General features: G+C 41.1%; 1 protein-coding gene across 4 annotated transcripts in view; it reads right to left on the bottom strand.

The window, feature by feature from the left end:
- Positions 1 to 5,829: 5,829 nt before the first annotated feature.
- INTU (inturned planar cell polarity protein) overlaps positions 5,830 to 15,829 on the bottom strand; it is a 114,127-nt gene continuing 104,127 nt past the window's right edge. For all 4 annotated transcript variants that reach the window (XM_006131792.5, XM_089778007.1, XM_089778005.1 and 1 more), the window contains exons 15-16: positions 8,427 to 8,584; positions 5,830 to 6,746 (exon numbers count right to left, since the gene is read on the bottom strand). In XM_006131792.5, coding sequence (XP_006131854.3) covers positions 6,635 to 6,746; positions 8,427 to 8,584 — 270 coding nt within the window. In that variant the 3' untranslated portion in view covers positions 5,830 to 6,634. The remainder of the gene's footprint in view (positions 6,747 to 8,426; positions 8,585 to 15,829) is intronic.

A 15,829-nucleotide genomic window follows, 5' to 3' on the forward strand; every position in this document is an offset into this window, starting at 1 on the left:
GTGTTCTTGTTTTAGTGCCAGATCAAATACCCATTAAAATCACTGATTTTGACTTTATACTGCAGCCATGTTTTCTTGGGGGACTCTGGAGCTTGCTGTAATCGTACAATGATCTCACCAGCACCCGGATTAATTAAAAAAAAAAAACAGAAATAGATGGAGTGGAGGGAATTTGCCACTGTTTTTTAAGTTCTTAAATGCAGCAGAAATGGAATGAGAGGCATATTAAAGGGCAGTTTCTAAATCTTGGGCAGGAACCAACTGCAATTTTGGTACCTATCTAGGGGCTCAAAGGTGAACACACAGATTTTCAAAGATAGTGTTTGTCAGCATCCATGTTTCCTGGGCACAAAAAGCCAAATTTTTAAAGGTCCCTAAAGGTGCTACTTTTGGAAACCCATTAGGCACCTGTCTGCATTTCTGAACGCTTAAATACTTTTTACAAATCTGTCCTCTTGTGCTCCCTGGGATTTTCAGAAGTGCTCATGCACATCTCCTGGATGCTAAGCTGAGGAACAATGCCAGTTAGGTGCATTTTACATGGGTAAAATATTACTTTTCACATGCTAATCAGACATGGGTGCCCCATAATGAAAGGTGTAAAAGCAGGCTATTGTCAGACACTATTGGGGTGTGAGCAAACAGCCTGTGAATTTCAAGCACATTGATTAATTAATTAATTGGCTCCTGGAGACTGAAGACTAGACAAGCTAGTCAGAATCCACTATGTTTGTATAATGTTCTCTTCTAAAAGCTCAAGATCACTTTCTTACTAATCCTCAGATTTTAGGCTTTTCAGATGTGATCATCATGTTCATATGAAACCACAATCCTTGTATTATAGCAGTTTTGCTCCTGAAAGGGCTCTTGTTTATAAGGTACTTTCCTTGGGTGTCAATTGTTTTCCTGCATTTTATTACCATTCTCTGAATGTGAGGCCATCAAATTCTGGAGCAGTTTAGAAGGTATTATATCATTACTGAGGTTTGTGATCCATTTCTATCTTGCTCAGTGTTGGTTATATTTAACTGTGAGCTACTTAGCCTTCTGTGCACTATCATCATTTGCATAACACGTGCAAAAAGAAACTAAGTAGCATTCCTAAATGCTATTAGGCTTTTCTTGTAGGTATCCACAGCTTTGAAGTTTATGACTGGATTGGAAAAATATATCCTAATTCACTGCTTAAAATTTGCTTTAACTGAATTCACCCATGTTATGAATGGTCACTTTCCATAACTTAGCATTGGCATGCAACTATATTATTCAATGAGCTATCATTAGTCTCTTGTTCTTGCTTATAACAGTCTCAGTTAGCATTAGAATATATTTATATGCCTTCATATTTATATTTTCTAGTAGTATCTGCTTCATTAGTTCTATAAGGTATTTCAGGTGCTGCACTGACACCAAATGATATTCTATAGGAGGAAAAAAAACCCTAATGGTATTCTGAATGTGTAAATCCTGGTCCTTTGATTGAGTTTTCATTGCTAAAGCCACACAACACATTTCTTTCAAAAGTAACAAGCACCTGACATTTCTAGAAGAAAGGCTGTAAAATTTCCCCCTCTATTCTTGACTAGCCTATAATCACTTTAAGCAGCAAGTGGACTTCCCAGAAACAATCTGAAAGCTGTTGAAAGCTGTCTGCCTCCTGCTTCCAGAAAGCAAAGAGTAACAGCCCAGTGAACCAGTGCTGCTGTCTGAACTGTTTCTTGGATTCTTTCACAGGCAGCTGCTCATATAAACATTGCTTCATGTATGTCCATTTCATTTACAAGCCAGACATATCTATTAGAAAAAAACAATTTTTAAATGTGATTTTTACTACCTTTTCCCCAAGTTCCTGACACCTTTATCAAGTAGAATAGTATCAACCAAAGGGGAATCACTTTTTTTTAAACAAACATTTTGCTTGCTTATGGCTGACTCTGCCTTTTCTACTTTCTAGTCTTTCTTGAATTCTAATCATTTAAACCCTGGCATTTCACCAAATTTTTGCACACCCATTCCTCCCATAAAGATTTGTATAAGCAATTGTATAAAAGCAGCAAGGGAGAATCACATTTCTATTGTAGCATGAAACTTAAGTTCTGACTCCTTTAGTAGCTGCTTTCCATTTCTTTCCTTTTTGTTGTCAGCTTCAATGTCCCTGATTCATATCAGTACAAATCCCAAAAGTTAGAAAGCCAAAAATGGAACCGAATATATCAGATATAGATCTTCCCTGCTGTATTTTATAGGAAAGTATACCCTCTCCTCCTTTAGAGCCTTCCTTAAGACATGCTTCTAAAAATCTACAAACTTAGTTCTGTACTTAGAGCAGTATTAAAAAAAAATTAGCAATAAAAATCCTCTATCAAAAAGTGTTGACTGTAATACGTTCCATACTAATTTCAGCACTCAGTCATATGCTAGCTGATGCATTCCACCTCCTCATCCATCTTGTCTGCACAAGATCTGTTTAGAACAAAGATTGGGTACTCTTCAGAGCAGATAATTTGTCTGCCTCTTGTAGAGCCTTAGCACTCTTTGGGAGCTATGGAATTATAAACCCCTTTCTTTGTAAGGGAGAAGTACAATATAAAATCAGAAATATTCCCTTATTTAACTGCCATTTTTGGCTTCTTCTGAACATGCAAATGATTGAAAATGCCTTCTGATTTGTTTGTACATAGGATACTGCTTTTCATTTGTCAGATTCTTCGCTAGACCTAACAAAGGTGGTGATTTACTATCTGGTTCTGATATGCCACCGGGTAAACTATGCTATCATCACCCTTAAATTTGTGTCTGCAGCAAAAAAGTAAGTATTATCTACTGCAACATAGTGGGCACATCTATTCTTTCACTAGATTGTTGTAGTTAGGATTTTTCCATACTATTTCTTCTTGATTTCTCTAAATGAATTTGTAGGAAAATGCCTATAACTGACTGATATTTTCAACAGGATAGACATTTTACATCAACAATGTACAACAATAGCTTAGGGGTATCATGGTGCACTTAAATATTATAAAATTATTAACACAATACTGAACTCCATATGGCTTTTCATTTCCATCTTCAACAGATACCAAAAGGCAATCTCAGGGTAAGCAAACTTTCATTTTAACACAAAACCTGAACAGGTGTTAAAGCAAAGTAACTTCCAAAATGTATGGAATGTGAAAAGCATATGAGGTCACTCTTAAGCTTCCACATTACAATGCTTAATTGTTGAAGATGGGGTATTTACTGGCTAGAGGTATCTGTTAGGATAGGAGTGAAAGCCTTATAGAGGAGTTCTGCTCTGGCAGTGCTGTAAGTAAGGCTATGGTCTAGAATGCAGCGCTATTTTGGGATACTGGAAGTGTCCCAAAATAGCAACACCGCATCTTTAAATACTCCTGCTATTTTCAGAAATAGGAGGCACACTATTCCGGCGTCCCTGTAACCCTCGTTCCACAAGGGTTAAGGGATTTGTCGGAATAGTGCCTTATTTTGAAATTTGATGCTGTCTACACAGCGCCAAATTTCAAAATAAGCTCTTTCGATCTAGACTCAGAATAAGCTACGCAATTTGCATAGCGCAAATTGCATAGCTTACTCCGACAGAAGGGTGCTTTCTAGACACATCCTAATATGAAGATGGAAAAGAATGGAGCTGTCTTTCCTCTTATTTCCATGTTTTCAAATTTTGGATTGACGGGGTGTGTCCTGTTGCAGCCTTAACCTTAAATGTAGGTTTTGTTTGGTAATATAACATGGAACACACCACAGATGTGAACAGCAGTTTAAAAAGATATTAATAGGCAGCCATCTGACGTTAGCTCATTGTTTTGGTAAATGGAGGGGTTAGAAAGCAGTATAGTTAGCCTGAGGGTTCTTTAAGGAGTGACTTGCTTCACTTGTGCAACTCTATTATCCAAGTAACGGATTCCAAAGATCTTTCTGTCTAGCCCATGGCTGGATTGGGGGAAGGGGCATGGGTGGGGCTGGATATAAACATCCCATACAGTAAACAAAAGAAAAAGTCAAATGGAAACTAAGTTAATAGTTAGAAGGACTTTCATGTTTACATAAGTTTTCCACATGCAGCTATAGTTTGCAATAATCAACTAGGTACTGAAGACTAATAAACATTTTATACGCCTCTACAAAATACTGCAATATATCTTATGAAGAATGTTTTATAGAAAAAACCTGTACCATTGTTTTCCAGAAGGACCCACAATATCAGCACATTTGAAAGTGTGTAACCAAATGAAAGATGATATTTTAACTTTTATTAAGCTCAGGCACAATCTTGTGTGTCTTAGTGAGCTAATATTTGAATTTTCCTTCTGTTTCCAAACAGAGTGGCTATGTCTACACTGCAGGATTCTTGCGCACAAACTGTTTTACGCAAGAGTTCTGGTGCAAAAGGTCTTCCACAAGAGTGCATCCACACTGCCATGTGCTTTTGTGGAAGAGATGTGCTTTTGCGCAAGAGCATCCACGGAAGTGTGGACGCTCTCTTGCGTAAGAAACTCTGATAGCCACTTTAACCATAATTAAGACCAACAATTTTAAGATGGCCACTTTGCTAGATTCAAGAGATACTTGTGAAAGACATGCTTTTGTTTGTAATCCGTTATTTCAGCATACGAATTCCTTATCGTGTCTTAAATAAACTGATTTAGTTACATTGGTACAACTTTCTTGTGCAAGAAGAGAAAGTCTACACTGCCTTCTTGTGGAAGAGCTTTTGCGCAAGAGGGCTTATTCCTCGTGGGGAGAGGAATAACTCTTGTGCAAGAAGCCCTGTTTTCTGATGCTTTGCTGTAAATTTACTTGCGCAAGAATGCGCCTGCAGTTCTCATAGGCCAATTGGGCTTCTTTAGCTGGAAACAGTGCAACGAAGATTGTTTTCTTTTCTTTCCCTAAACTTTCTTCCACCTTAAAAGAAATTCCTCATACAGTTCAACATTAAGTAGTTTTAAAGTTGCTTTGAAGTATTTTGCCTTTTCAAAATACGGTACACACATCAGTAATAGTACTGAATGTACTTGACAAAGTAAACCTCACATCACATCTCTATGGCGATCATAATTTTGTAGATGGGAAACACTGACGCAGAGAGATTAAGACCAACAATTTTAAGATGGCCACTTTGCTAAATTCAAGAGATACTTGTGAAAGACATGCTTTTGTTTGTAATCCTTTATTTCAGCATACGAATTCCTTATCTTGTCTTAAATAAACTGATTTAGTTACATTGGTACAACTTTATCTCACAGATAAAACTAACTAAATATATTTGTTAGTTATAGCCTACTGAAATTACCTTTGATTTCTTCAAAATTTCTCTTCAGTTGGTTATCCAACCATACTGCAACTTTAATATTAATCATGAACTTTAACAGCTTGCATTTTCTTGCTGGGCAAACGATGAAAGCAACCAGCGATGACAGAATCAGAAAAGAAAAATTTGACTGCCAACATGGAATGCGATGAGCTGCACTCCAAGAGCCAGCACCAAGTGTTAGGGCTGGAAAAAAAGCAAGAGAAAGGGGGACTAAAAATGTACATTCTAAATAAAGCCAGCTTTTAAGAAAGCTGTTGAAAGGTCTGTGGATTACAAAACTTCCAACAGTTTGGTTTTTGTAGAAGGCTTTTGTGGAAGACATCTTCATTTTGGAAGAGTTTTGATTCCACTTGTCTAGTCCATAAAAAAGTTCATACGAGGCAATAAGTATGTGAAAAAATATCCTATTGTTAACCATAACCAGGCTAACCAAACTAATACTGCCTAATGTGACAAACCTGAAAATGGATGAGTGTGTACAAAAAATACAGAAGGCGCAGTATACAAATTTCTTTATTATAAAAGCATCAACATCATATACAAATATTTATATTTGTGCATCGCTTTCAGAAACAAAGCTACCAAAGTTTTTTTATACCCTTTCGTACCTATTGTACTTTCTTAAAGATAATGTCTCCTTAACAAATGTTGTACTTTGTTATTTACAATGCAATTCACAAAATCTATTAAAATGTCAACATTATTATAGCTCTTGGCTGTATGAAGGATCACAATGGATAAAAAAAAAGATAATCTGCTAATTGAGTGTTTTGTAGCCTCTAATCCAGATGCTGTAAATTCTCCTTTCATTTTTATTAACAGACCTGTAGTAAAACCATCCAGCAATTGTTCATACCCTCAGATCTTCATGTTACCAGGGTATGTTATATTTTTTCCATTGCTGATTACCAAATATCCAGACAGTATGTCTTGCACTTGATATTAAAAATTGGAAAATACTGGAATGTAAATGTTATGCTAATGTTTTATGTAGCAAAGCTACACTTTGGATAAATAATTCCATCTTTTTATTCATCATGATCTATTTGACTATATCTAAAATTAATGTTTTGCTTCTCGTGAAACATCATCTCCCAGAGATAGCTGATAATGTAGTAAGTCAGCATTAACATGTTACTTCAGTGTTTAACAGAACTAGTCCACAAGGCAGATTTATTTTTTTAAAGCACTTCAAAAGAACACTCAGAAGGGCATCATGATTTACTGAATTTCTGTTTATATTTAAGTGCTTTGGATGGATTCCAACACTGTTCAGGACTTCTGCTTAATCAGGAAGCACGTTTATGTAGCTAAGCCAAAGGATAGTTTAAAAGCCAGTTCAACAGCAACTTCTGTGACTGAATCATGAAAACAGACGTAAAACTCCTGAGGTTTTGGATGAAGGAAGAGTCTCCTAGAAAAAAACAAAAGTTCAGTGTCAGAGGTAAGTGTTCACTGTTCTAGAAATTCTATTTGTGTTTTATAAGGCTTCAACAGCAAGTTGAAAGTAATTGTAAACCAAGGTTAATAGTAGATTTCCACAGTTCTCCTGGAAATCTTAGTTCTCCCCCCACTTTTTTATATTAATTTCACCATTGCTCAGTTTTCTTCAAGACACTGGCCCCTCTGCTGATGGACTCTGGACCCTTTGGGTCCGTCAGCAGACCCAGATGGGCTCTCCTCATGACCCTCTGGCTTTGCTGCCCGCTTTCCTGCCTCTGGGACACTAGATCTCCTGCCCCAGGGGTGCTGCCAGCCCTGGGGCTGCCACTGATGCTGCCGAGCTCCACTGCTCTGGGGCTTTTGTTGCTTCCACCAGGCTCAGTAGCCAGCCCTGTGATGCTGGGCTTGGCTGCCTGGGGCCCACCGCTGGGCTCTGCTGTCCTGGGGCTGATGCTGCTGCCTGGTGCAGCTGCCTTGGAGCCACCACAAGGCTTCATAGCCCCTGGATACCACCATCACCAGGCTCAGCTGCACCAGGGCTGCTGCTGGGCTCCACAGCGCTGCAGCTACTGCTGGGCTCTATAGCCACCTCTGGCATGTGGCTCCATGGCCAGTCCCAAGACACTGGGCTCAGCTGCTCTGGGGTGCTGCTAGGCTCCACAGCCAGCCCTGGCACACAGCTTCATGGTGAGCCCCAGAGCCACCAATGGGCTCCACAGCCAGCTCCAGGTTCCTTTGACCCTGAGATCTACTAGGCTCCTAGCTTCCTGGCCAACTTCAACCCCCAGGCTTCATGACGCTGGTACTATCTAGTACAGGGGCTCACTGGTCCAGCAACATCCGTGGTCCTACTGGACCAGGGATGTTGTCGGATCCGGGAGTCCCAGACCAGAGAGGTTCAACCTGTATTGTTTCTCTTCCTACAGGTACATTCTTACATATCAGCTCTCTGGTAACCTACAAAGTGGGAACCAAACCATGAAGTTATCAGTATGTGAGCGCAGTAGCTTTCTTTATGAGGTGTACTGTGTTGCACTTAATGCCACACGTTAGTTGAACATACTGAGACTGGAAAATTGAAGCTTTTCCTAACAGGGCCAGCAACATTTTTAAACAATACCCTGTGGATTTTGTGCATTTACCCTATACCACTTAGTAAGAGCTGTATATTGGAGTAGCAGCACAGGTATTATTCACTTGCAAAATGGGGACAATGCAGACAAAGGTCTGAGGGGTAAGGAGTACAACAAAGAAAACACAAGATATTAGGGCAAGATATCAGAATATCAGCATATAGCTACAATGGTGATGGCTATTACAGAAAATTCTAAGGCTATGTCTAGACTATAGGGTTTTTCCAGGATACCAAAAACTCCGCAATGTCCAGGGAATGTGTCTGCTCTTCTGCTTTTTTTTGCGAAAGACCAGATGCGCTCTTTCGGAAGCCCTGTCTTCCTTCTTCCACGAGGAAGAAGGGCTCTTCCGAAAGAGAAGGATTTTCTGAAATTTGACTCAGTGTAGACAGGCCAAATTTCGGAAAAGCCTCTTCAAAAATTTTTGTACCTTTTTCTGATAGATAAGTGTAGTCTAGACGTAGCCTAAGATAGAGAGTCATCTGAATTTAAATCTGAGTACGTTTCTTTCTACTTACCCTACAACCCAGTAAGTCATAGTTGGTGGTGGTTTTTTTTGATCAGTCCAGTTATCAGGGGAACACTCAAACAAAACACCATGTTCTCTCACTACACTGAGGTCAGAACTTGCTTTTCTGGAATCTGAATCGCTCTCACTGTCTGTATTTTTCTTTTTCTATAAAATAGAAAATTAAATATCAATATAGTGTGAAATATTTTTTCTGCATAAACAGGAATTTGCATAAAGAGAACTGCAGTGTGATTCATTTGGGAGGAGCAGGGGATCTGTGTGGGAGGATCTCGGTATCATAATTACTATATGTGTAAAGTAAGATTTGGAAAATAAAATTAATTTTCTAATGTGTAATTTTATTTTCTTCAAGTGGCTACACACAGTTCTGTTAGTTTGATAGTGATGGTCTTTCAGACTTTCCACATATTGGAGGGAGATACAAGCTCTCTTTTGTGATTATTTTTCCTCTACAATCTTCAATCTCGCTGCTAGTGCATATGAGATAATAAAGCCATACTGAGAAGCTTGGCATTCCGCCATAGCTAAGGAGAAGCAACAAAAACAACAAAAATGTGACAAAACTAAACATTGCACTGGAAAGTGACATTTGAATGAGCTTACTTATACAGGAGTTTCTTTTTTAAATAAACAATTGAAATACTTAGCCAAAAGCACTTCCTCTCACTCGTTCTGAACATCCCAACAAAATAGATTATTCCTGTGCTTTACCAAGTCAGTTAAGGATAAAAAATCCTTTGTAGAAGTGCATGGTGTTTTTTCCATTGAACAGCTTGCAGCTACACGGAGAAGATAAAATTATATGCATGGAAACTAATTTTCTTTCTCCTGACAGAAAATACCCTTGGTTCTGGTAGTCCAGTATTGATGGCTTCCTTCTCACAAAACATACCCAGTGGGGATAAAACATACAGGATTAGAGTTTCAAAAGTGCTTACCATGGCCTAATTTTACTCCTACAGAAGGTACCGGGAGGGTTTTTTTTTTTAAATAAGTAATAATAATGCTTAGTAAAGAAGTGACTGAAGATCAAGTTGCTGCATGGCAGATCTCACTGTAAGATGTTCTGAGCTGCAGTACTCAAGAGGTGCATGGGTATCTGGTGAGTAAACCCTTACTGTTGTAGAGTCTTGACTAGACAATCTCTAGATCTTAAACGTTTGATGACACGAGGAGAAATAGAAGTGCATGCCCCTTGGAACTGCATCCTGTTTCAACAACCAAGTAGTATAGAATAAGTGCCAATCTGGGAGAATTCCCCAGGTCCCCTGAAATCTTGCCAAAGACCTTTCTATCCCAGAGCCGCTGCCAGATTGAACGGAGAGGAAAAGAGGCCTCCTTGGAAAGAAAAATATCAGAGAAAGACCTGAGGAACTACTGTTTGTCTTAGGCAGAAATAGTTGACAGGACTTTCCACCAGGCTGTAGAAGTGCAAGTTTGCCAACAGGAATGGAAGACATTCACACTATGTTCATGTTTCCACATCTCACCAAGATGGAATAATTATGTCGACAGAAGAGCACTCTCCCATTGGCATAGAAGAGCACTCTCCCAGACGTGCAACAGCAGCACAGCTGCATTGGCACCACTGCACCACTGTAGGATAGTCTTGTCCTAAGTCTATTAAAGTTAGAAGTTAGTCTGTGTTTCTATTTTTACTTCTTAGGTAACCAATTTTGAGCTCTCTGCCTGCTACTTTTAATCACTTAAAATCTATCTTTCTGTAGATAAGAAATCTGTTTTATATTTACCTAAACCGGTGTGTTTTTAGTTGAAATGTTTGGGGAATCTCTGCTGAAGTTAACAAGGCAGTTGCACATCCATTAAAATTACCTTTTTATTGGAGAGTGAAACTAGGTAATGAACTTGCACTGCTAAAGGCAGTCTTGAGCAGTGTAAGTTGGTACATTTCTTGTACTGACTGGTACTTATCTCTGTATGATTCATGAGCTTCTCAAAGAGTATTCATTCAATTTAGCTGGGTGTTAGACAACCCAGGCTGGAGAGTTAAGGGAGCACAATGGTTTCCTAGTTCCATGTTGTGCCCAAGAGATCCTGTACAAGAACACACATTTCAGATGCTGAAGAAAAGTATCAGAATCTAAAAGTCTCGGAGGGGTAGCCATGTTAGTCTGTTACTGAAAACACTTTAAAAACAACGAATGGTCCTACAACACCTTAGAGACTAAAAATTGAGATGGTATCATGACACTGTGTACTTTTTTTGTTAGTCTTTAGAGTGCTGCAGGACCATTCGTTGTTTTTTACATTTTATCAGAATCTAAATTGCCTGTCACCAAAGGTACAGTTACAGTTTCTGGTTTTCAGTGTTTATTTTTCTCCATTTTGAATTTTTGCATACATTTAAATACAGTAAATAGTGATTTTTTTCAGTATTTAGAAAATGGTTTATATATGTGTGTGTGTGTATATATTTATATATATATATATAAATATACATATATTAAATTTTATATAATTAAAATATATTAATCAATTTTCTTGCAATTATTTTGGTTCAATATTGTGCACATCTCTAAAATTCCAAAGCCCAGCAATGTTTCACAGATCTAAAAGTGCTGGAATGTGATTACGTATTTCTGTGTATCTTAGTTATCTATTTATCATGCATTGTGAATGAACTAAATAGTCCAAACTTGTCTTCTTGATCCATAGCTTTTGAATGCTAAGCAGACAGGTATAGCATGTGTTGTTGGACCAAATGCAGTCTGTAAATTTTCTCTCAGGAATAGACTAGTTATCCAGTCCTAAAATTTTATAAAACTGGTTTACACATGTGTGCTTGACTCTCAACAACAAGAAAACCTTTGTTCTCCAGAGCATATTCATCAGTTCTTTTTGACCTTCAGACCATTGTGAGCTCAGCTGGCGTCCACTATAATGACATATGGCTGAAACAGGCAGGAAGGGTACATGCTGATGTTGCTGTGGCCATGTCCATAACAGATGTTTTCACTTTCAGACATGTGTATCCAATTGTTATTAGTTACACCTGGAAATGTCTGTGTGTGTGTATGTGTATGCCAGGGATTTCCTTATCCAGTTACTTTTATTGCGAACTAAAAATTGGAAACCCTATGCACCTGTTAGTTGTGACTAAAGGTAATGTGAACTTAAAGAAAAGGTTTCTGAACTTGTGTTATTTTAACTGTTTGTATACAAAACCAACATTCTCCCTTTTTTGATCTATGTTTTCTGCTTGCTTTTGTATTTCTGTACCAGCCTAAAGAAGTGCTAAAGGTATAAACTAATTTGCGGCCAAAATTCCAATCAGCAAAGCCTCAATTTATGTACAGTTGATGAAAAAAATCCCACTATTCAGGTCTTTTTCTAAGTATTAAGAAACTAACAGACTTATCCCTGCAGTAACAGTCCAATCTGAAATGCCCTCTTAGGTGAACATGCCTCACAGCTCACACCTCCAAACTACAAACAACGTTGAAGGAAGATTACACTGCTGTTTCCAAACTGTATTTATTCAGTCTATACCAGTTCTTTCCATTCCTCATAATTTGTCCACAGGCAGGAAAGTGTAGGGAATGCCACCTGTTCAATAGCTTGGGATTGCTTCTCACTCACTAACTGTTCTGTCTGTTTCTTCTAAGACCTTGAAAATTGCTACACAACATCTGTGTATATTTATGTCAAAATGTAAAGCTTTTGCCCGCAAAGGAGCTGGAGAGTTCAATTGAATTAGTCATGGATTATCAGCTATATTTTAATTTGGTTCAAGTCAGTAACAACTGGCAGTTGCTAAAAACAAGCCAGGACTGTAGAAAAAAAGATTGTATTGGACATACATTGGTGGATCTATTTATTACCCAAGTCTCTCAAGATACATGTAATATTCATTTATTTAGTTAAGTTTTTTGCATCAACTGGTTGGACTTCCCTGCACTGGCACCCTCAGGACCTGACCAGTCCTGGATGAAGATTTTTGCTAGAGCAGGGAAGGTCATTTCTAGCCTCCCTGCCACTGCTCCCCCCACCCAGTCCTGGCCCAGACCACCACTGGCTCCCCACCTGCTGTCAGACCTGCTGGCTTGCTGACCACGCTGGACAGCCCCACTGACGTATGCTGGACAGCCCCACTAGCAGTTCACTGAGGGCAGCCCGCTGCCCTGCCACTGGATGTTGCCTGACCAGAGAGTCCCAGGCTATATCTAGACTTCAGGCTTCTTTCGGGAGAAACTTTTCCAGACGAGATCTTCCGAAAAACTTCTTCCAGAAGAGCGCGTCCACACTGCCAAAGCACATCGATCTGCTTTTTTGAAAGACAGCGTCCAGACAGATTGGATGCTATCTTGAATAAAAGGCCACCTGGTACCACTTCAGACAGGGCTTTGGGTCACCAGTTGCTTCCGAGTGCTGGTGTCGGAGCCTAGCACAGACACACACTTAAAAGAACCCCCCTGGACAGCTGTTCCTCTGCTTCTGCTGTCTGCTTGCTACCTCTTCGAGGGACAGCAAAGCTCTTGCAGTTCCTGGTGCGGTTGCCCAGCTTTTTTGGACGCCACAGTTTTTGTCTTTGTATCATGGAGCCGGAGCTGCCCCTGGGCATGCGATGGCCCCACATGGCCAAGCTGCAGTTTCTGAATCCCTTTGTGCCAGCTGCCTTCCTGGTCTTGACCAAGCTCGAGCCCAAGGTCATTCTTGGGACCCTCTCCCTGGGTGTGGGAGCAACACCCTTGCCACCGCAACCCTCAGTGGAGAGGCGTTTCTGGAGGATTGACAGCAGTTCTGACTGGTGGGACTGGCTGGTTATGGAGTGGTGGGAAGACCAGAAGTGGCTCCAAAACTTCCACATGTGAAAGGCCACCTTTTTGGAGATGCGTGTTTGGCTTGCCCCACCCTCTGACGACGCGATACCCACCTGTGGCCTGCCATCCCCTGGAGAAGTGGGTTGCAATTGCTGTCTGGAAGCTCACCATACCAGACGGTGGGCAACCAGTTCGTTGTGGGGAAGTCCACCGTCAGGTAAGGCACTCTTGGGGGCTGAGGGGGTATCCTGGAAAAGGGGTACCCTTGGGAAAGGCGGATTGGAAGTTCTGGGGGGTGGAGTGGGGATAGGGCGGAAGCCATGTCCATGGGGGGTTGTCCCATCCCGCCCTCACAGAGCCCTGCTGCTGGAGGGTGGCCTCATAGGGGGTGGCTCCTGGGGTGTTTGAAGGGCACAGGGTACGGAAGGGGGGTGGGCACTTCCCAAGGGCTGAGACACTCCCGCTCTCATTATCTGTTTTGTTTGTTTCCTGGGAGACCTGGACCCAATCCACCTGGGAGACCTGGACTCGATCATGGCTGGATTTGCTGCACTGGGGTTCCCAAACAGTGGGGGAGCCATAGATGGGATCACATTCCAATCTGCGCACATCAGCATAGAGCGGCCCAGTAAATCAACCGCTAGGGCTACTTTTCTATGATGCTGTAGGCCCTGGTTGGCCACTGTGGACAGGTCACGGACATTTCTGTCAGGTGGTCGGGCAGGGCACATGTTGCCCGGATTTTTCGAAACTCCAGCCTTTACAGGAAGCTGGAGGCAGCCACATTCTTCCCTCACTGGGACTTTGCGGTTGGGGTCGTGCAGATATCACTGTGCATTGTGGGGAATGCAGCCTACCCCCTGATGCCGTGGCTAATGAAGCCTTATACTGGCAACCTGGACCCCAGCAGGGACCAATTTAATGCCCACCTGAACCAGACCAGGATCCAGGTGGAGTGTGCCTTTGGCCGCCTCAAGGTGTGGTTCAGGTGCCTCCTGTCCTGCCTGGACGAGGTGCTCACGGCATGTAGTGGAGAGGAAAAGGGAGGCCTTCCTCTCAGGGTGCGGAGCAGAGGCCGGCTGCGAGGCGAGACCCTTTGAGCAGCTGCAGACAGCTGCCATCCAACAGGCCCTTGAGGCTGGGGTGTACATTCAGGAGGCCCTGAGGGAGAGTTTCTCTCAAGAACCCCAGGAACTCTCCCCAGGGCCTCCCCACTAAGGGCCTCTGGCTTGCTACATATCCCTTTCTCACCAATTCCTCTCTTTGCCCCTTCCCTGTCCTCTCAATAAACACACCTGTTTGGTTTTGAACACAATGAACTTTGTATTTGTCTTTTTAAAAAAAGGGGAGGGGGAAGAGGGCTCCTAACCTGGAGGGGGAGGGGGGTTCCGAGTGGCATCAGGGTTGACTGGATGTGCCTCCTCAGGTGTAGGGACCTCATCAGACTTGGGGTTGGGTGGATCCTGGGATCACAGCGAGGTGGGTAGGAGGGGGGGCTGGAGCAGGGGGAGGGGGCAGGGGCATGGGCATCACTTGGGGGAAAAGGGAACAGGCATAGCAGAGAGGGCAGGAGGGTGGTAGGCAGAAGCAGTGACACCAGAAAAAACTGTAGTGCAGACATACCACCAGTTTAGAGAGTTTCCAACTTGTACTATTATCTCGCATGTACATGAATTACATAAGAATTCAAACAAATTTATGATCAAATACTAAATATACCCAGAAATTCTTAAAACTTAACATCCTCAAATAACTGCCAGAACAATGATCTCCTCCATGATTCTCCATCAAAACTTCCAACCAGAAACAAAAAAAAACTTGGGAGAACAGGAATGTTTTGCAGCTTATTCAGATAGTCACATAATACAAATTTTGGTGACTTAAGACCTCATTTGATTTTCAAAAACAAGAAGCCCTTGCTATAAAATACCTTAGCACCAGAGTTCACCCTGATAAAGCTTTAACTGACTCAGATAACCACAAGTGCCCTGATTTCACCATGGCAGAGAGACTGTCTCAACTGGACAAGATCCATATGCACACAATATAATTAATGACGGTGCAATGATATACTGTATAAATCTCTACGAGTGTGTTAATAGGAAGTCTTGTTAAGGGAAAAGTCTTATTAGATGTAATTATAAATGCTGCTTGCAAGAAATTGGAAGTGTGAGCTCCTCATGTACCTGTCTCACACCCAGAAGAGATTACATGAACATGAATAACATGTAAGGAATTGGTAGTGGGAATATGTTTTTACTAGACAGGTGTCCACATTAAAACTCCCGTCATTACAAACACCAGTGTCTGGCCAACTTCTTGGCAGTTTTAGCAGGAAAGTCAGAGACTGCAAATGAACTACCCTCTTACTTTCAGAGATATTATCTTTAGCTCAGGGCTGAAAAACAATGGCAGGGCAGTAAGGGAAGCTTAAACAGTCTCTGCACATGCTATATTCTTTGTATGAAGGAATAGAAAAGTTGTCATGCTAGCATCCTTCAAAAGTACTACATTCACAACAACAACAAAAATCCGTTTTTGTTGAAGTCAGGAGAGGGTAAATGATTTTAGTTCCTTTCTTATCATGCTCTTCCAGTAGCCTAGCGTG

Source organism: Pelodiscus sinensis, chromosome 4 (genome assembly GCF_052426305.1).
Source record: "Pelodiscus sinensis isolate ZL-2025 chromosome 4, ASM5242630v1, whole genome shotgun sequence".
In the NCBI taxonomy this organism is placed as follows: domain Eukaryota; kingdom Metazoa; phylum Chordata; order Testudines; family Trionychidae; genus Pelodiscus; species Pelodiscus sinensis.